Genomic DNA, 22,311 nt, shown 5'->3' on the forward strand with positions numbered 1-22,311 from the left:
GTGCATTGTGTTAGGTCTAGCAGAACAGTCTGGAATACTTCCACGCATGTAGCCCAAAACCAGTTCAGCTGTGTTTGGCCCTAATGCTGTTCGTAAGGTATCATTTTGTTGATGCTAGGTGGGGAGAGCGGTATGTTCGTGTGTTATTAAACTGTGTTTGACTCCTTACTTTGGAAAATTCCTTAACTCGGAGTCATATGTGCTTGAGTGAGTCCGATCCCTAAATCTGCTTCTTAACAGCTCTCTTTCACAAAGCCCACACTTCTTGGTTGCTGAACAGCAGAGCTTTGCCCAGCAGCCCTTATGAGGACAGTCCCAGCTCGTCCTGAGTAGGAACACTTGGCAGAGACTCTCTGCCGAGGAGAGGGGTGGTGTTCAGAGGGACATCTGCCCTTTCTCATACCTCGCGCTTGCCCCACCTCCCGTGTTCCAGCACACCCACTGCATGTGGGTGGGGAGACATTTTAAATTCCACACAGCTCTTAGTATTAGGGTGTTGAGGCACCCTAATAAGTAAGCATTATTTCTGGGCGGAGGGGTCATGCTGCTCTCAGGAACAGCAGGTCAGAAGTGCCATCTGCTGCACTGGAGAGCTGCACACTTCAAGTGAGCAAGAGAAATAATGCTGCTCTTTAGTTATAAACTTTGCAAATCTAACATCCGTTTCTAACTCCTGCAGCAGCTGAAAAGGGAACGTTTGCTGCCATGCCTTTCTATAAATCCCTAGCTTGCTTCAGCTGTGTGAGGTGCTGGGCTTCCTAAAGCTCCAGGGCCCTTTTGGGAAGGTACAATGACTTCAACTCAGAAGCACAGATAACTTACTCCCAGATAGCTGTCACGATTTCTGTCCCACACTGGTTGTCTGTCTGTCTATTCATCACAGAAGCAGTTCAGCTGAACCACCATTAATTACAACCTGGTACGTAAAGTGCCAGAAGTAAGTGTGCCCTAATGTGGTGTCAGCAGCTGCTTCACCATCGGCTGAGTCAACACTGCAGTGGGGACAGGGGACGAGAGGGGAGCATGGTGGCAGCCATCCCAAGGTGAGCTGTCCCCCACTGGGGAGCTGCAGCTTGATCTTACACAAACAGCAAAGCAAACAGCAATTCAGCTAGTCATTTAAGTTATGACCATGGGTTGCACCCCTTCCCTCACCCTTGTCCTTCTGCTTAAACCTGCTCCTTCGTCTCTTCAGGATTGTGCAGGGATGCAGCACACCCACCGGCTGTCTTGGTCAGGGGGGGGAAAGGGGGGCACAGAAGAGTAGAAGAGTGTTTGCATTCATCAAAGTGAGAGCTGGGGGAGGGCTGAATGCGGAATGGGCATGTCTTAATCCTTAGGTTGCTTTTCAGATTCTAAAATAGCATAATTAGCCTTGTAGTAATGACTTATAACTTGCATTGCAACTCTTGTGCGAGTTTCTCTCCAGCCAGCTGACTGCTGCATGCTTCTCTCTGCAGAGCAGCTCCGAGTTGCATTAAATGATTCAGTATTCCCACCAGGCACTGTTTGTCAAGGCTTGGCAGCTGATGCCAAATCAACTGCCTAAGCCCCTTGTTAGGTGGCTGTGTCTTTGCGCTGACCTTCTGTACACTGTGCCTGCTGTTGACTGATTCTGCTTTGGAAGAGCTGAGAAATCTCTCTCTCTTTTTTTTTTTTTTTCCTTCCCCTCACCCCCTTTCATTTTGTTCCAGTTCTTACTGGACGTGCTTGGCAAGATGGAGCCGCCGACCTCCTCCAGGCTGAATTCCCGAAAGAGAAGAAAAGATGGATCTGGCCCCAATGGGGCGACAGAGCTGGATGGAATCCCTCCAAAAATGTCCCGACGCTCATTCGTAAGTAAGCAGAGATAGGAGCTTTAGGTGCCTGCGAGATTAGGACGTAGAGCCGTTACAGCAGAAAGATAAATGTGATGGTTTTTCGGTGGACACAGAAAACAAGGAGGGGGGGGGGAAGGAGCAAATGACAGTAGCTATCCTTCTTGCAAAGCCAATTTAAAATCTTCCTTTGTTCATACTAATAACATACTTACAACATGGGCTTAAATTAGGTCTGAGGCAAGTGTCGCTAAGCTGCTTTTGTGGTGTGGCCAGCTTGTTCGTAGTCACTTAAGCTGAACCCGAACAGGCATGCCTATAGATATCCATGGAGAAATAAGCATTCATTTCTCACGGGTGGGTTTTCTTAAGTGACCCAGCGGGAGGGAGAGATACTCCAAACAAGCACATAGCAACTCATGCACCTTGCAGAAAGCAGTCCTGTTCAAGTCAGGGGAACTGCAGGAGGGTCTGAAGTCTGTAAGCACCTGCAGAAGCAATCTATTGAATCCGTGCTCTGAAACACTAGGAATATGACTGTTTGTTTGATTCTCTTGGTCTGCCAGGAGACTGCATTTATGTTGCTGATACTTCAGGAGTGCTTATTTAAAAAAAAAAAAAAAACCCACACAAACAAACCAAAAGGATTTCTCCTTCTAGATCAACCTTGGGATGGCTTTAACAAGACCATGGGGTCTCTTCTAAAGGGGTCTGTGCCAGTTAATGCCAGTGTAAGGAGTTGACTTTAACTTGTCCTTGCCACAATATTGTGATGATGGACTTTTTACGGCTCTTCTCTGCCCTCTTCCTGGAGCTGTCCTGCGTATCACGTGTGCTCTAGTTGCTCTTTCCTTATCTCTGTCAAAAGCCAGCTACCATCCCTGCCACGTCATATTGGGGTCATAGTCCTTGGCAAAATACGGTGATGTGTTGCAGCTTTCCTCTTTGACAACAATGTTTTGCTCTTCAGGAGTACTTCAGTCCTGTCCCAGGGCATTTAACAGATGGTAATGAAGTAAGAGCAGCACCAGCAGTGAGAGTTGGGGAGACAAACATTGGGAATGGAGGCTTGAGGCATTGTGTGACTTATCCCTCAGAGCCTTAAATCCTTGACTATTGTCAAAACCCACCTTGTCCCTCTTAAAGACCCCATGTATTTCGGTAAGGAAAGAAAAGTGCACAGGTTATTCCATGGGAATCTCTTGCTCTTCAAGTTGGTGTCTGTCCTATGTTAGAAATAAAGCATCTGTCTACGAACAGCACTAGACAAGTAATATCTAGCCACTTTCTAAAATTCCTGGCTGTTTTTGAGCCACAGGGCTAACACAGACCTCCTGATGAAAGATTTCTTTTTTCTTCCTTTTGTGAAAGATGTATTTATTGTAGCAAGAGTAATAGTGTTGCCTAACTGTGACATTACCTTGAAGCTTTTACCGCTCCCATCTAAACAGCTGGCTGGCAGAGTGTTCCCCTAAAGCAGCGGGGCTCGGCAGCAGATGGTAGTAACAAGCCTGCTGACGCATAATCCTGTTGTATTGTGCACATCGGATTGAGTCCTGACCCTTGTAGGCACTGCAGAGGAAGGGCCAGACTGTGGCAGGAGCTTTAGAGGGCACTTCTCTGTGATCCTCTGGTAATTTTCATAGGTTTTTCAATGCTTTTATTCCTAGCTTTGTATCAGGTATGTGCCAACCAAACTGCAAAGAATCTGGTTTTATTCACAAGTCCCAGATACATGACAGTGATGAAAGGAGAGACGCTCAGGCCTTACCTAATGGTAAGGATCCTGGTAGAGGAGGTGGTGTGTGAAACCCGGGTGCTACAGCCTCAGTAAGTTAAAGGAGATTTTCAGCAGTATCAGTTTGCTTGAATGTGGTGGTCAGTGGTTGCTGTCCCGTGCACTTCACTTTGAACACTCTAATAAGGAATGACATTAGCAATAATAGCAGCGGTCTTTCTGGTTGCAGTGGTGCTGGACACTGTGGCAGGATGCTGCAATGGATCAGGAAACCGGAAACTGCTGATTAGCTTTTTGCAGCTTGAACGTGTTATTGTAATGATCTGCAAGCTTGTTTCCTAGTCTTCTGGCTGAGGAGAGAGATACCCATTGCTGCCCCACACTTTCCGGCTAGAAGGAAATTGAGCTGTTTGTTCTGTTATGGGAAGGGCAGATGTTTTGTTTCCATTCAGAGGAGACCAGAAATGACACCTGGACTTCAGCTGCTGATTAAACATACTGCTGTGGTCAAGATAGCAGATTAGAGGGGTTTTCCTGTGGCAGTTGGAGATATTCTGCCACAGATCGAGGTCAGTCTCTCACTGTGGATGGCTCAGAAATGGCTGACGATACACACGTTCCTTGGGAATTTGTGCTGCTATTAGTGTTGCTCTTCTGCTTGTTCATATACTCAAATCGAGGAGCTGTTAAAATTAGTGTATCACAGCACAAGCACTCAGGCACAGCAAAGTGATGGTCTTGCCTGGGTGGGCATAGCTGGAGCTGCGACAGTGAGGTTTGATGAAGCTTGGCTTGTGCTGCTGTGAACTGCTGTTTGTCAAAAGTCTGTTTTTACCAGCTGCAGATCTGGGCCTCCGGTTTTCTTGGGTCCAGCATGACTACCACCTTCTTAACTCTACTTTTCTCTCTCTCTTTCTTTCTCTCTAAACTCAGGGTAATCACCCTGCAGGGCTGTCTTGAGGTTTAACGCTAATTAGTCTTTCAGTACATGTGTTTGAATCGTGCAGAGACACAGTGAGTCACTCAGTGACTAGGGCACTGCAGTGGCCGTGCTGCCGCTACGTAGTGCACTCACCTTTGCATTCTCACAGCTAACCTTCTCTGGTCGTTTAGGGACTGAGGGAACCAGCTCCATTTTCAGATGAAGTGGAAATCGATTACAGCAAGCCATACATCAGAGTAACATATGAAGAAGCGATGAGAGGGACCCCTTGTAAGTAAAAAAAAAAAAACAGACTGGAAGGGTTGTATAAATGTTGGGTTGGGGAGGGACGGGTATGATTTTGATACCTCTGAGACTGAACCAACTTTATGTGACAGAGCGGGTTTGCAGCCAATGACTTAGTTAATGCTTTGGTGATTAGATAACTGTTCCCATGTGAAACTGGGCGTGCCATTACAACTGAAATTGGAGCTTTTGTATGTGAGGAGCCGTACCTTCACCAGTAAGACTATTTGAAGCAAATAGATATTTGTGTTTTAGCCCTTCCTATGCCACTGACAGCTATAGAGTAGTATCAGAGTTGAACATTTTTCTGTACTACTTTGTCTGAGGCAGCTTAAAGTGAAGCACTTTAAAAGTCATCTCTTCTGAAACTTGAAATGGGCAAGTAAAACCAACACGCATCTTTGTCCAAAATGTTGCATTCTAGCCTGAATTTGATTAAAGTTATATTAAACACAGTAGGCCAGCCCCACAACAAAAACATGTCATTTGATTCTCTAAACCAGGCTGGAAAAAACACTGTTCTCTTCGCAAGTCCAAAGGGGAGGCAGAGACAGGACTGACTCCTGAAGGATGGCTGCCCTCTCTTGCCAAACAGAGTGTGCAGATGGTGCTGTCTTACTTGGCCTTTCTGTTATGGAAACCAAGACAATAAAAATGCTGCACTTCTACCTGCCTGCCTGCTGCTGATTGATGAGCCAGCTCAGATTGAGACCTGGCAGTGGTTTCCTGCAGGAGGTTCTGGAAATCCAATGCTTTTCACAGTTCACATTAATTTCCCAGCTGAAAGTCTCCAGAGCCTGCAGAGTCTCTGATTTCAACAGTGATGGCTCTCCTGCCTGCTAAGACTAAAAGACACTGCATGCTTCCTTGTGGCTGTTTATGCCTGTGCTCAGGAACTGTAGGTGCTGCAGGCATGGAGGAAAAGGGAAGGATGTCCCAGCCAATTTCCAGAACATGATTGCACTTTAATGAAGGCCTGCCAGGACGAGCCCTGTTATGGCATACAGAAAGCTTTTGCAATCTCAGATCTCCAGATCCTTGGCTCTCCAGAGCCTCTTGGCATCTTCAGACTGAGGTGGATTTGCTGAAAAGTGATTGTAAGAGACTGTCCTCAAACTGACTGCACTGCTTAGCTGGAATTTAACAACCCTACCTTTGCATCAGCTTATCCTCTTGCTGCCTCCCAGGCTCTGTCTCTAGGTACCTTCAGGGCCCTGCCCAGACCCATGGGATTTCAGCTTTCTTGCTAGGTCTTCTCTCTGCCCCTGCCTCGATGCAGCTTTGGTGTGCCTCTGCTTACACTACTCCTCTGAGCCTGTCTGCCTGAATTGGGCCAGAAAGCAGCAGGCAGTTCCGAAGTGTGTCAGATACCAAGAATGTGTGGCTTTCTGTTACCAGCAGGCTGGAGTCCTGTGTAGTCCCAGGATACCAGAAGTCAGGGAGTCTCCTGCTATTACGTGGCAGTGCTAGACCATGTCACTTTACCTCTGGGCTGACCTCAAAGAGAAGAGCTACAATTCCCCCTGGCAGAGGTGGCCTGAGGAAAGTTTTGTTCCTCCTTATTTATCTATGGATTTAGGTGATAGTGCCAGCGGTTCAACAGAATTGTATCTGCTTTTCTTTGAGTAGTCCAGCTGGATTTTTAGGTACTGCCAGACACTTCGTGGAACTGGGGGAGCTGATGATGCTGGTGGGGAATCAGAACAGTCTGGTCCCTCAGCCAAACTGGTAGCTGTGGCAGTGGGCTGCAGAGCAGGATGCTGAAAAGGTCTTGAGATGCCATCCTGGCTGGCAGGGGGAAATCGGGCACCTATGAAACCATTGGCCAGTTTCCCTCTGGTAGCTCACTGCTGTGCAAAAAGTTAATGCTGCATTTGGATTTCTGTAGGAGGGAGATGTACAGGGTTTGCTTTCCCCTTGGTCTCCCTTCACCTTGGTTTGATGGATATGTGGTAGGTTTTGAGTCTGTCTTTGAACATGATTGTATTTCAGCTCTATCCTCAGCTGCGTTTGTTTCCATATGGGAAGGCAGAGAGCCAGCCATTTCTCTTCACAAATCTTTCCTGGCTATGGCTCTGCATTCTGCCAGTTTTCTGCAACTCCCCCATGAGTTTCAGGAGGTCCCCAAATGCGGGCGTGAGCAGCAGCTGCTTCTCCAGGAAGGCATCTTCACAAATGTCTCTCTGTCTCTTTGGCACAGTGGATCGCCCTGTCAGAGTTTATGCTGATGGAATATTTGATTTGTTTCACTCTGGACATGCCCGAGCCTTGATGCAAGCGAAGAACCTCTTCCCAAACACATACCTCATTGTTGGAGGTAAGGAGTGACCTTGTTGACTTTGGCTGTCATAGGAGTACAGTTTACCTCCACCCATGGCTCTGCATACAGATGGCATAGCAGGGTTTTTGTCTTTATGGCCTTAGTGGCTCTCACTGCAGCCAGTTATCTCAAATGATCCTGGAGTCTTATTGCAATATATTGAGAGTTAATATGTCTGCAGAAAGATATCCTGTACCAAATGACCGCTAAAGAAGAAGATTTCTGATCAGGCTGTTCTGATTTGACCCTTCTATTTTTTGACAGATACTGGTGAGTTGCACATCTGAGTATCAAAATATATTAGGGGCAGTTGAACATCTGACTCTTGAATAATATAGTTAAAGAATGAGGAACAGTCCCTCCGTGGCTGGTTGAGCTTTGTGTCGCCTGTATCACCCTGCAAGTCACTCCCCCGCTCCAGCTCTCTGCTGGGGATTGCTTGTGGCTAATCCCAAACAGGTCCAGCTAGGAGCATGGAGATAACGGTGGTTTCGTGGGCATGATGCCTGGCCACATGGAAGTCAGTGAGGCCCCATTTCTCCAAATAAAAGTTCCCCATTTTGTCTGTTAGGTTCAAAAATCTTTAGATAATGCCAGGAATATCCTGCTGACTGCCTGAGGGGATCTAGCAGAGGTGTTTCAGCCAGGCTTCCTTCAAGAATGTAACAGGAAAAAAGAAACCCTTTCTTCTGGCTGCTGTAATACTCTGGCCTCTGTCCAGGCAGTGCCTCTGTGCCCGTACCTTCTCCCACCTTAAAGACATGGCAGGCTGTGCGTGTTGTCTATCGGGAGGTGACCTCTGGTCAGCTGCGTAATGATGTTAAAGTATCAGAGCTGAGAATACCTTTTTTTTTACTAGTTTTCCTAACTACCATTAGCTTCCTGAAGCAAAATGAAACTCTGATCCTGCGGTAGAGCGATCCTAATGTCTTTGTGTCGTTTCTTTCCTTATCACAATTTCACTCGCCGCTGAGGGCGTTTTACAGTGGTACTTCTGCATTTTTTGTGTGTGCTACAGTAGTGTCTGGAAGGAGAAGGGAGGGAGGAGAGCCGAAATAGTTGCTCCAACCTACAAAACGCTCTGAGCTTAGAAATCTTGCAGGCGGGAAGACATCCCCATCTACATAAATGTTGTACATCAAACAGGAAAGTAACTTCACATCAAACTATTAACGTGTTAATGTAGCAAGGTGTATAACCACACTCTCTGCGTCTGGGAGACTGGTGAGGAGGTGGGGGGCAGTGAACTGCTCCCCTTGTACCAGGAACTGAGGCAAGAGGCCACAGCCCAAGTGAACATAAGCTTCAAGCTGGGACCGATCTCACCCGCTCTTTATCATCTGTTTGTCTAGAACATAAATATGTCCAATACCAGTGAGACTTGTAATGCCTTGTTTACTTTTGAGTCTGATAACCAAATAAAACTCCCTCCTCAATATCTTACATTGCAGATTATGAAGAGTTGTTCATTTACTTTCTCATAGAACATAATAATTAAGCTAACTTGATTTGCTGTCAACTCACCCTTTGTTTTAATACAACTTTCCAAGAACTAGACTGTGGTATGGCATTTTATGAAATAAGGAGCTTAGGGAATGTTTTTTTTTTTCATGGGCTTCAGTTTCCAGGCCTGAGACATTCATGGGTTAATAAGCAGGTTTCTGCCTGAGAGAGCTCCAGGTGCCATTTCATGCAGGAGAGTTGTCTTCTGTATTGGCTGCTTTTCTTGGTAAGCATTGTAGGCTCTAGAGACCTTGAGGGCTTGGGGTGTAGGTTCCCAGCTTGGGCAGAAGTCCTCCAAACAAGCCTGCCTAGAATTGCTGAGGAGTTTAGTGCCCTGCACCACTCTCTGTTCCTGGTGCTTTGTGGCTGTAAAAGCTGGGTTTGAAAGTGCCAGCGCCAGCCTCCATCAGCAGCTGGAATTGCCTGGTTTAGCAGGGGGGTGTGCAAGGTCCTTTTGCTGTAAAGCATTGGGGTAGGTACCTCATGTTCACTCTTCTCTGTTCCTGTTTCTTCAGTCTGCAGTGATGAGCTAACCCATAACTTCAAGGGCTTCACGGTAATGAATGAAAATGAGCGGTATGACGCTGTGCAGCACTGTCGCTATGTGGACGAAGTGGTGAGAAATGCACCGTGGACGCTCACCCCCGAGTTCCTGGCAGAGCACAGGGTAATTTGTGATATCTGATCCGTTCTGAATTTTGATTAGCCTCTGTTTGTGCTTGCTGTTTACAGCAAGAATTCATCCCTAGGGCTGACCTCTGCCTGAGCAACCCATTTCCGTTGCACCTCCTTAAATGTGGAAGGAACTGGGTTATGGGAATCGATTGGGTTTCTTGGGAAACTAGAAGCATTTGCTGAGCTCGCAGTTAATGTTAAAATAAGGTAGAGATTGTGACATGGTGAAAAAGCCTGAGAGGGTTCTCGCTGTTCTAGGAGAAATTGATGCAGGTTACAAATTGGTGTGAAACGCAGCAGGGAGAGGATAACATGGGTTGGAAGGGATTTCTGGAGGGCGTCTGGTCCGACTCCCTGCTTACAGCAGGAGCAGCTTAGATCTACATCAGTTTCCCTGCAGCAGGAGACCAGGCAAGCTATCCTGAGAGTCTTTTATCAGTTGGTAAGATAAAGTGAAAGGAGTCTCTAACATCTGTTGAACTGCTTTGGGAGGTGAAGGAGTCTCCAGGGGAGTCTGCTTAGTTTACCCTTGGGCCATTAACAAGCCATTTCTCTGTTGAGCTTAAAACAGCTGTGTCCTTAGTCCCAGCCTCTCCTCTCTGGTGTGTGCTTACAATTGATATGCAGTTGCCGGTGAGAACTGGGACTGCTCTGTGTTGCTTTTTAACAGAGGAAAGTGTCTTGCTGTTCTCTGTCACACCCCTGCGTGGAGGTGTTGAGCAAAAAGTTGCCATCCTTTGACAGAAAGCAGGAGGCCTGCACGTTCAAGATAAAATAACTTGCATTACTTTCTTAATTTTCAGATCGACTTCGTTGCACACGATGACATCCCCTATTCTTCTGCTGGCAGCGATGATGTTTATAAGCATATAAAAGAAGCAGGTGAGTCTGGGTCAGATTCTCCAGAGCTTCCTGTCAAAGATCTGCTGTAGTTTCTCCTGTGCCCCTGTATGGCAGGATTATGCCTGGGGAAATGGCAGTGGCCCTCTGGGAACAAGGTCTGCCCAGGAGGCTCTGAGGGCAGGAAGAAGCCCAGCTTCGGGCCCTACTTCATAAGGCTAGGACTTTCCCATGTCCCAGGCCAAGCATTACCCAGCATTAACTCCTACTTCCAATCTAGTTATTGTGATTGAATTAACAGCCACCTTTTGAAAAAATACTACCGTTTGGCTTACAGAATCTCATGAACTTAGCAAAGTGGCTTCTCTAGCTGTTTGCTGTAAAACTCAGTGGGGGTGCAGCTTATCTAAATCTATCCAAACCCAGCCATCAGAGCTTGCATGTTTCCACCCCCTAACTTGTAGGACCCCTTGTCCTGTCCTTGTCACCACACTATTCTATATGCAGTGGATTATAATCAATAGTCTTTAAACCAGCTAAAGTGAAGAGCTTTTCATTAGAAGACATGGTATTTTGACATGGTTTTGACATGCTTTGGTCTTACTTAGGTCTTCCTCATAGTCCCAGAAAGTCCCGGAAAGGAGCGCCGTGGTATTGTACGTTTAAGGACGAAGACATGGTGGTGTGAGGACAGTTAGGAAATCAGCTCTTGACAGGAGAGATTGTTTCTTAATAGAGGTAGCAGCAACTTTTTGCCATGTGTCTTGCTACAGCTGTCCTGGGTCCTGTTTCCCAACTTTAGGCATGTTTGCACCAACTCAGAGGACTGAGGGGATCTCAACATCAGATATCATCACCCGGATCGTGCGGGACTATGATGTTTATGCCAGACGGAACTTGCAACGGGGCTACACAGCTAAAGAGCTCAACGTCAGCTTCATAAATGTGAGTTGAAGTGTTTCTTACCACAAGCTGCATGAAGCAGAATCTTGCAGAGTGTGGAGATGTAGAGTCTTGTCTAGTGGTAGCACAGTCCTGCCATATGCCAGTAAAAGGCCAGTCTGCAGAGCTAAGCAGTTGCACCAAACCAGTGTCCTTGGAGTAGAAATTAGACTACTACTGCTCCTGAAACTGCCTCTGGGACCCACCCAGAGGAACTGGGGCTTTGCTAATACTGCTCCATTGTCAGAAATGTCTTGGTGACGTTTTAACTGTTGAAAGAGCTGGAGACAGGGTGTGTGGCAAAATGTGTGTTTTCTTGAATTGAATGAAGTGTGGGTTGTTCTTGGCAGCAGCTGCTGTGTCTCATCTCTCTCCTCTTCCCTCAGCCACCTTCTTAAGATAGAGTCATTTGTTAGGATAAAATCTGATCCTGTTCTCACTCTACTATTCCCTTCCTGGAGCTGCAGGAGCAGCAGTGCTTGGATAGGAGAGAAGGACATGCTCTGATCCTGTGCTGAGCAGCTCTAGCCCACAAGCAGAATACATGGCAGAAGGCACTTCTGATGTTGGAAGTAAAGTAGTAAACATTTTTTTTTATCATTCAGATACTATGTCTATTTTTTTAAATACAATCAAATACAAAAATGAAACAGGAGAGCTAACGGCTGCTTGGCCTCTCTTTGGCATGTAACTCTGCCTGTGTTTAAAAACACCCAGCAAAAAGACTTGTGCTATCGTGATATGCAAGGAGACCTACAGTAGGTCACTCAAACCTAATCTGTATATTGTATAAATATTTCCCTCTTCCATGCACTCCTATTAGATAGTGCTTATCTCTGGGTTTAGTCTCGCTCTATGTACTGTGCCAGTGCCTGCCACAAAGCATCTCACAGCCCCGCTGTGTCTGCCATTTAGTCTAGGGAAGAAATGTCACTGAAGTGAAGGAGAAGTGTCACGAGACTAATGGAGATGCTGAGTCTTAAGCAGCTGTTCAGTGTAATAACACAGAGCAGAGGTGGTTGCCACTTAGATCTGGTGAGCTATATTCTGATCCACCACTTACTGTACAGGAGAAGAAATATCACCTCCAGGAGCGCGTGGATAAGGTGAAAAAGAGGGTCAAGGATGTAGAGGAGAAGTCAAAGGAATTTGTCCAGAAAGTGGAGGAGAAGAGTATCGATCTCATTCAGAAGTGGGAAGAGAAGTCCCGGGAGTTCATCGGCAATTTCCTGGAGATGTTTGGCCCAGAAGGCGCGTTGGTAAGGAGCTGCTCTGGGAAAAGGGGAAAGGGGATTTTGGAGAGCTTGGCAGTCATTGTAGGGCTTCTAGAGCCCACATTCTGCAGAGCAAAGGTTTACGGTTTGTTGCAGTTTTCGACGTGCTGCCGCTCTCCAGACAAGTTGTCCCAGACTTGGGCAGCCCTCACCCTTGTTAACTGGGTGACGCCTGTTAGGGTTGTAGCATGAAAAGTCCCCATGTCCCACAAACCAGCCTGTAAACTCCAGCTTGTGTCCTGCAGGGCACTGAGCAGCCAAGAGATTGGCAGTCACTTTGTCGCTGGCCTGAGATGAGTCTGAAGCTACTTGTTTTTGCCAGGCTCTCCTGTGCTGCTGGGTAAATATCACAGGCACTTCACGTTAGAAGTGCTTCAAAATGGGTGATGATTACACTCTATGCAGTTTCCAAAGCCTAGAGCGATGCTTGGGCTTTTTCTGCTCTTATATTGCACAAAGCATTGAAGGGACAAAACAACTCAAAATGCTGCACAGGCTGTAAGTAGCGTCCATTTCCATCGCTGTTTGAGCCATGCTAACTGTCTTCCTGCTTCCATCGCTAGAAACACATGCTGAAGGAGGGCAAGGGCCGGATGCTGCAGGCCATCAGCCCAAAGCAGAGTCCCAGCAGTAGCCCCACGCACGACCGCTCCCCATCTCCCTCCTTCCGCTGGCCCTTTTCAACCAAGACTCCTCCTTCCTCACCGGCCAACCGCTCCAGGAACGAGTCTGCAGTCACCTATGACATCAGTGAGGATGAAGAGGATTAAGCTATCAGCCGGGATTTGCTGCGAACCGCTAATCGCCGAATCCTAAGTCCAGACCCGCTGAGGAACTCTAAATGAGCAAGAGAGCCATAGGAGCAGGGCTGACGGTGAGCACAGGGCCTTGGAGGCGCCCGTTGCTCTTAGCAATGGCTGCTGCCTGGAAGCACATTCAAAGCTCCTCTCCCTTCTCCTCCCCAAATCCCCTTTTTATTGTTTACGTTCTAGTGGTTTCCAGGGGGAAGATGGTTTTTATATTTTAAGAAAATACTCTTCTAAAGCGCAAAGAATAGCACTCAAGCGTGGCTTTTGTTTCGGTTTCTTTTCCCCTGTTAAACCTCCAGGCAAGAGGGAGAGTGGGAAGACCCATCTGTCTCTTCTTTCCTTCAGCTCCTCTGTCTTATTTCCCCCACCCCCAGGCAGTATCCATGCCACTGCCAAACGAAAGACCTCTCGGTTCCTCAACCAGCGTGACCTTGAGAGCACGCAGAAAGTGGTGGTGTAAAGAGGCTTCTAGGAAATAGAGACATCTCTGCTGCGCTGGAGCCGATAGGAATCCATCCAGCAGATCCTGTAGTGCTCGCGTGCCTCTTAGCTGAGCTTCCCAGTGTGTTGCAGTGAGGACATGCTGGGTAGGGGGCTGCCAGCTTAGCACGCAGGAGTTACACCCTGGAAGAACTCGCAGCGCCACAGAGTCACACACCCTGTAAGCGCGCAGCATTCGCGGCTTCAAATTGTACGGGGGCTGCAGGGGAAAGGCCTTTCCAGCTAATCTTAACAAGACTGCTAAATCTTGAGCTAAAATTCAGCCCTCAGTTGCTGTTGGAGAGAAGAGAATGAATCTTTGCTTCAGGGCACTTGCTGTCTGTGCTTTTCCTTGGGTGTGTGAGAGCCCAGGTAGGAAATGAATGTGCATAGTCCTTTGAGAAGTTCCTTGTCCCAGTCTCTGGTGTGTAATGAGTTTTACTGTCTGTCCAAATGGCCCCTCAACGCTGTGCTCTGTGCGTGTTTGTCTGTGTTTCAGTTGCTGTGTTCTAAGGGCTGGAGCGGTCCTTTACACTGGTGCCATGAAGTCGCTGCTATAAGGACAAAACGTGAATCCGTGCAGCCAGTTTGCTGTCCGTGTTGGTGTGTGCAGCTGGACAGATGAAGGGCACGTTTTACCCCAGTGAAGGGTCCCGGCCCCATGTGACAGTTACCTGGCTTGCGCAATAAATGCACAAATCGGTGCCCGCTCACTCTGCTCCTTGAGGCAGGCCAGAAAAAGCATCAGAGAGTGCTGCAGCTTTTTAAGATTTTAAATGTGTAATCTGCTCGTTTGAAACCATGGTCCAAGTCGTGCCTGCTGTCGTGTGTGTAATAAACACTGAGCTTTGTGGCCTGCGGCTCCCCGCAGGCAGTTGCCCTCCCCATGCTGCATGCCTGTGCACAGAGCAGGTCGGTGCACTCTGTCCCGGCAGCCAGCGCTGGAGGGACTGGACTTGCTGTCGCGTAGCTGTGAAGCTCCCGCTTGCTTCTCTGTTCGGGTTTGCCTGTGATATCCATTGTCCCTGGGTGGAGCTGCTGGGCTGAGTTGCCCGTATCCTCCTGCAGTGCTGGGAGCGGAGGCCAGCTCGGAGCCCCATCAGCAATACTGCAGGGAGGTCTTCAGAGCGGGATGCGGGGCTCAGGGAGCAGCGGGTGCAAGGAGGCGAATCGTCAGGTGCTGCCACGGGTACTGCACGGTGCGATGCTTCCAGGGGATGCAGTGGCCCTGTGGTAGGAGCAGGCTGCCGCTTCTTTCCAACTTTTATCTTGCTGATCCTTTGTCACGCTACCCAACGGGCTTGACAGAGACTCTGTGCTTCTGTTGAGGCCAGAGCCGGTATGGGAAGGGGTATTTTGGGGATTCCTTATCTGCCACTTGGACCTCTCAGCAGGGACGTGCACGGCTCTGGGGGCGTGGCTGGCTGCTCTGGATTTTTAAACTGTAAGGAGCAAATAATGGTCACTTGGTACAAGCCAAATCCCCTGGTTTATGAGTGGTAGAGCACTTACTTTGTATCACCCCCATCCTCTCTTCCCTCATCTCACCCTTCCCACCTTCCCTTCCTCACCCTTCCCTCAGTATGGGTGTTGCCTTGCTTTCCGGAGCTGGATCACGAAGGCCAGGCTGCTTTAGAGCCTTACTACTGTTTTAAACACAGGTTATGCAACAGTGTTCTGTAAATTTGGATAGCAATGGTGTTTTGGATGGTGGTTTGTTCTGCAGAGACCTTAACGTATTTCTTGGTCTCTCTGCAAAACCTGGGGTGCTTGGTAAGAAGCCAGCCATGGTTTTACGTCTAGCTTGGAATAACAGAGCTGTTTCTTGTAACCAATAATCCCTGCTTCCTCCTTGCACTTAAATTAAATTGGACACTCGGATCCCAGACTGGTCTTTTTCTGTTTGTTTTGGTTTTTTGTTTCCTCCTGGATTGCTGGACCAGCCTCCTCTCCAGCACTGCCCTATCCTATCAGGAATAGGACAGAGCTTGATCTTTGGGCAAAACACATGAGCCAAGTTCTCCAGGAACATCTTGTTACCCACAGATATACCCAGTGCTGCTGCTTCAGGGCTGTCCTGCACACCCCTAACCCATCCCACACTCTTCAAAAGAAGCATCCGGAAGAGACGTGCTTGAATTAAGCATGAAGTAAGAGGTAGAGTGGAAAAACAAAACTTTACTAGCATGCATTGAAGAACGTGTTGAGTTTGATCCTGCTAAATCCAGAGGCGTCGACTCCTGTGAGAGTTCCTCTATAGATCCAGGGTGTGAGGCTGCTGGCACCAGCAGCCAGCCCCTGGGAGAGGATTTTCTGATGGCAAAGAACAGCAGCAGCAGGGCAAAGCTGAAGGGTGCCAAGGATGCTGGTAGAAGCAAGACACGAAGAGCGAGGCACTTTAACAGCATATTGCTTAGAGCTGTAGGCGGTGGTCTTTAATCTCTTGAGAAAATTATGGCACACACCTGCACTGACATGATTTTGTGCATTTTATAGAGGGTCGGGACTTTATTGTGCAGTCTGGTTCTTGTAACCAGAGGCAAGTGCTGGAGCAGCAAATACACTTGGCAGTAGCGGTGACTTTGGTGGGACTGACCCTGCGTCTTGCCCCCTGCCCTCAGGGTGGGCTTCTGCAGTAGCGGTGACTTCGGTGGGACTGACCCTGCGTCTTGCCCCCTGCCCTCAGGGTGGGCTTCTCGCCGCCAAGGGCTCCCTGGTGTAAAGGTGTGGGTTTCCTACCTGCCGCAGGTAAGGAGCTGGGCCTGGTTGTCTGACAGGGAGAGACGAGTCCTGTATTTTGCTGCTTGCCTGGGTGTTGCTTCTTGGCCAAACCGTGAGATTGCTGGGTCCCAGCGCTTCTGTTGGTGCCTAGTGTCGTGGTTTAACCCCAGCAAATAAACCCCACGCAGCCGCTTGCTCAGCCCCCCCCTCCAGTGGGATGGGGGAGAAAGTCGGGAAGGCACAAGTAGGAAAACTCCCAGGTTGAGATAAAAACAGTTTAATAATTGAAATAAAATGAAGCAGAACAGTAATAATAACAATGAGAACAACAACAATAAAAGAATATACAAAGCAGGCAATGCACAATGCAACTGCTTACCGACCGCGTGTCACAAACGGGGGGCAAGCCCCCCCACACCCCTGGTTTTTATACTGAGCATGATGTCACATGGTATAGAATACCCCACTGGCCAGCTGGGTCCACCACCCCGGCTGTGCTCCCCCCCGCCCCAGCTTGCCCTGCACGTGGCCGAAAAGAGAAACCAAAACTCCCCGGTGCTTCCCAGCAGCACCTGAAGCATCAGTGGTCCATCAACGCTCCTCTCATACCAAACCCAAAACACATCACACCCCCAAGCTACTGGGAAGAAAATTAACTCTGTCCCTGCCGGAACCAGGACCCCTAGAGAGCCGTGTTGGTCATGGCCATGTACTGCTGCCAGGAGTTTGTCAAATTTGGTAATCTCATAACGAATCGCCAGTGCATCTTCTTGCTGAGCAGTTTCGCTTTGAACACAGCCATCTGCAAAAAGCTCTGAGTCACTTTTTCCCCTTCCTCATGGGACAGAAAACTTGTTTTTTCCCCAGAATGAATCAATTAAATAAAAGTTGGGACCTTTGGCTTTCTGACTCTGCTTCCCCAACGTGTCGCACTGGCCAGAGATATTACAGTGGGAGGGCACCAGGGTGCAGGTCAGGGGAAGCTTTGGTGGTGCCTGGCAGCAGGCTCTGGTCTTGGCGCTGATCATCTGGCATCTGCTGCCCACCTCCGGCCGCGCTGCATCACCCAGTCCTGCAGCGGCTGCTTCGAGCTGGCTCTTCCCAGTCAGCGTTTGCTGTGCTGGTTTCTCTGTATGGGCCTGTGTGCACACCGTGCATCTTACTGGCTTGTTCTGGAGTTGGGTTTTTGGCTTTTATGTTTAGCCAAATAAATGCAAAGTCATTTTACTCAGTGTGTGCCAGATCCCTTCTGTCATCTTAGCACAGCCAGTTCCCGTCGTGGTCTCCTCACCTGCCATCTTAGCAACGGTTTGAGAGAGAAAATGCTTCAGTGGGGGCCAAAAGATTACCCAGTGGTTTCTGCAAGTCGTCATCGTTCCTGATGTCCGTCCCCACATCTGTTGTAGCTGTAGAGCAGATACTGCTACCGGGCAAGGCTGCTTAAGGCAGCGTTAACTAATTGCCTGTGTGCTAAGGTGCTTCAAGGCTCCTTCCCTTGCCTGGCCCCAGGCTGGCAGGTGTGGATGCTCCCGCTGTGCTCTCAGGAGCAGCCACTGCTGTGGACGACGTGTCCCAGGGATGGGCCAGACCCATCCAGAGGTCTCGGGGAAAAAACGCCGCTGCCCTGGCATTGCCTTGGCTGTCAGACCCCAGCCAGCAGCACCCAGAGGTCAATGTCACGGCTGGGTGTTGGGTGCCCCATGCCATGGCTGTGCTGGTCTGGGCTCCGTCTTCCTCCCCCTGTGTGGAGTCATCTCCCACCCAGCCTGGAGATGATCTGAGCCCAGTCACCAACGCAAGACTCCGGTACAAATTTATCTTTATTCAGTGCCAGACAAGAGCCCTCTGGGCTGGAGGTGGCTTCACAGATCCCTTTGCCTTGTAGCTTTCAGGTTTCAGACCCTTTCACCCCACGCCGAGATGCCCTTTCCCCCTCTGCTTCCTCTGCTGCCAGCGGCTCCCCAGGGCCGGAGGAGGAGGAGATGGTTGTACACGGCAGAGCAGCCCCTCGCCTCACTCTGCCCCTTGGCACCCCAGTTGCTCCCTCCTGCTCACGCACCGGCCTGCAGATGTGACGCTGACGGGCTGGTAGCCCGGCTTGTCGTCCTGCTTGCGGTAGTACATCCGCGTCACCACCGCCAAGATGAAGGTCTGCGGGATCAACAGCTGCAAGTTCATCTCTGGAAGAGGAGAAGGGTCATTTGAAGCCGCCTTCATCCGCCGTGCCCATTCCCCACGCCCCGCCGTGCGATGGAGGGGCTCGGCCGGGAGCACGCAACGCCGCTCCCCCACCTCCCGACTTACGCTGCGACCTGGCCTTGGAGGAGAAGGGCGGCGAGCAGGCGATGTTGCCATTGTTGGCCAGGATGCTGAAGATGGCGGGCTGCAGTGCCGTCAGGAGGAGGAGGACCTGCAACCACCAACACCCGAGGCGGTGGGGGCTGCGCCACTGCCAGACTCCTGCCCTTCGCCTTCCCCGCGCTCCCGCAGCCGGACCTGGCTCTCGCCTGCCAGCGGCTCCCGCCTCGCCATCTCCCCCCACGTCGCCTCATCCCGTTCGTGCCGGAGGAGCTCCTCACCTAGGGGGGGGTCGGGCAGGACAGGGGCTCACCTGGAAGCAGGAGAACTTGGCCTTGATGTTCTGCTCGGCCAGGTGCAGCCGGGCCTGCCGGAAGAGGATGCCCAGGGCCCACAGCCCGAAGAGGGTGGAGGCGCCGACCACGGTGTTGATCCAGAGGGCCGTGCTCTCCGCTGAGATCTGGGGGGACGCACAGAAAACACACCTGGGCTGACAAAGCTGCTGGGCAAGGCGAGGGCTGGTGGAGGCTCCCCGTCCAGGACATCGCCCTGCCCATCCCTGTGCCCTGGCACTCACGTCAGCAGGGTTGTAGTTCCCGTCAGCGGCCAGGACGAGCCCCAGGAAGACGGCAACCACCCTGCAGAAGGCGTACTGGAAAGTCCCCAGCATCAGCAGTTGAAGCTTTCTCCTGGCACAGCAAGAGAGACTGGTAGCACCTTGAGGTCCCTGAGCCCTTGCCCAGGAAGTTCTCTTGGACCCCAGCAGAAGCAGGGGATGAAAGCCCTCCCCAGGGGCAGGGGGTTACCCTAGCTCTTCCTCACCTGCTCATGGTGATTCGGGGCAGGCAGGGGCAGCAGCAGCAGCAGGGCCCAGTGCTGACCACCATGGGCACATCCTTCAGGGTGCTGAGCACCGCCTCCTTCCCCCCGAAGCCCTCCACCATGACCAGCATCATGAGGTACAAACAGATGGCGAAGTACCTGGCGAGGAGGGAGGAGGAGGAGGAGGAGGAGGAGGAGGAGGAATGCAAGTGAGGCCCCGTGGGCTCCCCGGTGCCCCTGCCCTGGGGTAGGCGATACTCACGTCGTGGTAGCCATCTCCACCACCATCATTGAGCGTGGGATCCACAGCCCAAAGCAGCTGACCACGGATACAACCTGGGGGAGACGCAAGCTTAGCACACTGCCACTCCCCCCTCCTATGGGCTGGCACCCCATGGGTGGCCCTGGCCCCCCGGCGTGATGCCCCCCACCACCACCACACCCTAGCTCACCGTAGGGGCTGAGCTGCTCCAGCGGAGGGTCTTCATCTTGATGGGGCAGCGGATCTTGCGGGTGAGGTAGAAAGCCTCTTCCACAAAGATTGCGACCGACAGCAGCGTCATGATTGTGGCGAGGCCCATGATGGCAAGCTGGGCCACGTCCAGCTCTGCCGGGGAGGGGTGAGAAGCCAGCTCCATCCCGTCCTGTCCACCCTGGGGCCACCACAGCAGGGAGCTGCCACCCAACCCAACACTCCACAAGTTTGGGAAGCCCCTTGCCACGTCCTCAGCACGACTGGCCATGCGAGAGCTGGTGCTTCTGCCCCGGTGCTCCTGTGTCCCATGTCACCTGCCCCGGTGCTGGCCCTCCCTGGGCCGCCCCCATCCCTGTGGGCAGAGCTATGGGGTGGGAGGCTGAGACCCCGGCAGCACCCCGCTGCCTCCCCCTTCCTCGGGGCTGCTCCCTGCCTGCACCCGCCGCAGCCACCCTACCTCCTTCATCCCTGTCCTGCTCCCGCCAGTGGCAAGAGCAAGGTCCCACCCAGTCCCCCCCACCCAGTCCCCCCACCTACGCTGCAGCAGCTGCCCGGAGGTGGGCGGCAGGGAGAAGCAGGCTGCCGGCACGCTGAAGTTCCTGATCAGCATCTCCACCAACGGGCGGGGGAACCTGCGGAGAAGAAGGGGAGTGCTGCGTGGGGCCGGCAGGGACCCGGGGTCACCCAGCCCTGCAGGGTCCCTGGGGTCCCCTGGCTGGCTCGCCTCACCCCCAAGCACCTCCTTTCCTTTACAGAGGGAATAACCCAAAATCCTGCTCCAAAAAGTTGGATTTGCCCGGCTGCAAAGCGCCACGGGGGTCACCGGCACCCACCTGGGGTCCTCTGCCAGCTCCATGGTGGGTTCCATCCTGCTCTGCTCCTCCCCGGCTCCCTCCCAGCGGCTGCAGGGCTGCTCGGCACCGCCTGCCTTGGCTCCCCTCGCCGGCCCGCGGGGTCAGAGTCCCCAGGGCAGGGACGGCGGGAGGCCGCCGTGCCTTGTTCCAGTTTAACCGGCGCTCCCCTCCCTCTCCCGCCTCCATTGGCGTGCCCCCACGCCGTCCCGGCCCTGCCGAGCGCCTTGGCCGCCCGGTTATCGACCCGGGGTGCCGGGGGAGGCGGTTATCGCCCGCGCCCGCACGCCTGCGCGTCCCCAAAGCTTGGGGAGCGGGGCACCTGTGCTGGGGCGACGCTGCCCACGCACCCCCTCGGGCAGCCCGGAGATGGGCTTGTGGTGCCAGAGGTCCCAGTGGTGCCAAGCAGGGTCCAGGACGTGTCCTCGTGTCCCCTCAGCAGCCGTGGCCGGGTGGGAGGCGATGCTGCGGGACCCCGCACGGCTCTGCGGGCCGTGTGAGGAGTTTGCAGTGGCTCAGCTCCCGGCAGCCCGGGGCTGAGCCCTGCTGAGAGCAGCTCCCACGACGCTAGAGGGCAGGGCTGGCCCAAGGCTCAGCACCCCGGCTCAGCGCCCCCGCCCCTTGGGACAGAAGCAGAGCCCAGGCCTGGGGAGGGGGACGGCGGGCTGGAGGGGGCACACTGAGTGGGGAGCTGGGGCGTTAGGCGTGGGGAGCAGTGTATCCTATCCTTATCCTAGACGGATCCCAGCATCCTTATGGGTCCCAGGGGTGCCCACGGCTTCTGGTGTCCTCCCAGCACCCCAAGGAAAATGAGCGCTGGTTTGTACTGGGTCCCCAGGGACCTTTAAGCCCCCACCCTTTGCCCCTCTGGCAGTGGGCTCCTGGTGAAGCCAGAGTGGCACCGGCACCCCAAATGGGTCCCCTGCACCCTGCCATGGGAACAGGATGCTGCAATTGTCATGGGAATTGGATACAGGGCGGGGGGGGGAATGAGATGGGAGGAGGAGGGGGATGCTGTGGTTGCCACGGGAATGGAATGGGGGGATTTGTTTCGCTGTGGCTGCCATGGGAGCGGGATGCCCATCCTGTGAGGCCGGGGCCCTGCAGCTGCCCAGCCCACCATGGAGCCTCTCATCCCGCTTCGTTCCAGCACCCTCATCTATCTGAACTCGCTGGTCTCCTTCCTGTAAGTCACCCATAGCCACGGGCCGAGCCCCATCCCGGGGACATGGGGCAGCAGAGCTGCTGTTTCATACCAGTGTCCTTGAGACATCAGAGCCAGGCATCAGCTCAAACGGCCTGGATCTGCGTCCTCTTCCCCACCACCACCACCCAGCTCCAGCAGCCCATGGGGCTGAGCACCCCAAGGCTCTCTGCCCGCTCTCTGCCTCTCCCACGGCAGCCCCAGGGCCTGACCCCGGCCCTTTCCTCCCCGTACCCCCACTTGCAGGTGCGGCTGGCTGGCTCTGCACGTCACGCTGCTGCTCCCCAGCTCCATCACCGTCCTCTTCCTCCTGG

At 51.9% G+C, this 22,311-nt stretch overlaps 2 protein-coding genes across 14 annotated transcripts in view; one reads left to right on the forward strand and one right to left on the reverse strand.

Moving 5' to 3' along the window:
• PCYT1A (phosphate cytidylyltransferase 1A, choline) overlaps window positions 1-15,512 on the forward strand; it is a 28,560-nt gene extending 13,048 nt beyond the window's left edge. For 6 of the 13 annotated variants that reach the window (XM_075157122.1, XM_075157133.1, XM_075157132.1 and 3 more), the window contains 8 exons: window positions 1,695-1,835; window positions 4,669-4,768; window positions 6,984-7,100; window positions 9,122-9,273; window positions 10,085-10,163; window positions 10,924-11,066; window positions 12,134-12,322; window positions 12,901-15,512. In XM_075157122.1, the coding sequence (XP_075013223.1) occupies window positions 1,695-1,835; window positions 4,669-4,768; window positions 6,984-7,100; window positions 9,122-9,273; window positions 10,085-10,163; window positions 10,924-11,066; window positions 12,134-12,322; window positions 12,901-13,107 (1,128 nt within the window). In that variant the 3' untranslated portion in view covers window positions 13,108-15,512. The other 7 variants (XR_012674634.1, XM_075157123.1, XM_075157125.1 and 4 more) reach the window with 7 other exon arrangements.
• A 2,637-nt stretch (window positions 15,513-18,149) lies between these two features.
• Window positions 18,150-21,342, reverse strand: SLC51A (solute carrier family 51 member A). The gene is made up of 9 exons (XM_075157137.1): window positions 20,776-21,342; window positions 20,480-20,574; window positions 19,920-20,074; window positions 19,730-19,803; window positions 19,468-19,626; window positions 19,223-19,334; window positions 18,959-19,105; window positions 18,652-18,757; window positions 18,150-18,527 (listed from the first exon to the last, which is right to left on the reverse strand). The coding sequence occupies exons 1-9, from the start codon at window positions 20,808-20,810 to the stop codon at window positions 18,361-18,363; spliced, it is 1,050 nt and encodes a 349-aa protein (XP_075013238.1). The 5' UTR covers window positions 20,811-21,342; the 3' UTR covers window positions 18,150-18,360.
• Window positions 21,343-22,311: the final 969 nt, after the last annotated feature.

The sequence above is a fragment of the Calonectris borealis genome, chromosome 9, assembly GCF_964195595.1.
Source record: "Calonectris borealis chromosome 9, bCalBor7.hap1.2, whole genome shotgun sequence".
Lineage (NCBI taxonomy): Eukaryota > Metazoa > Chordata > Aves > Procellariiformes > Procellariidae > Calonectris > Calonectris borealis.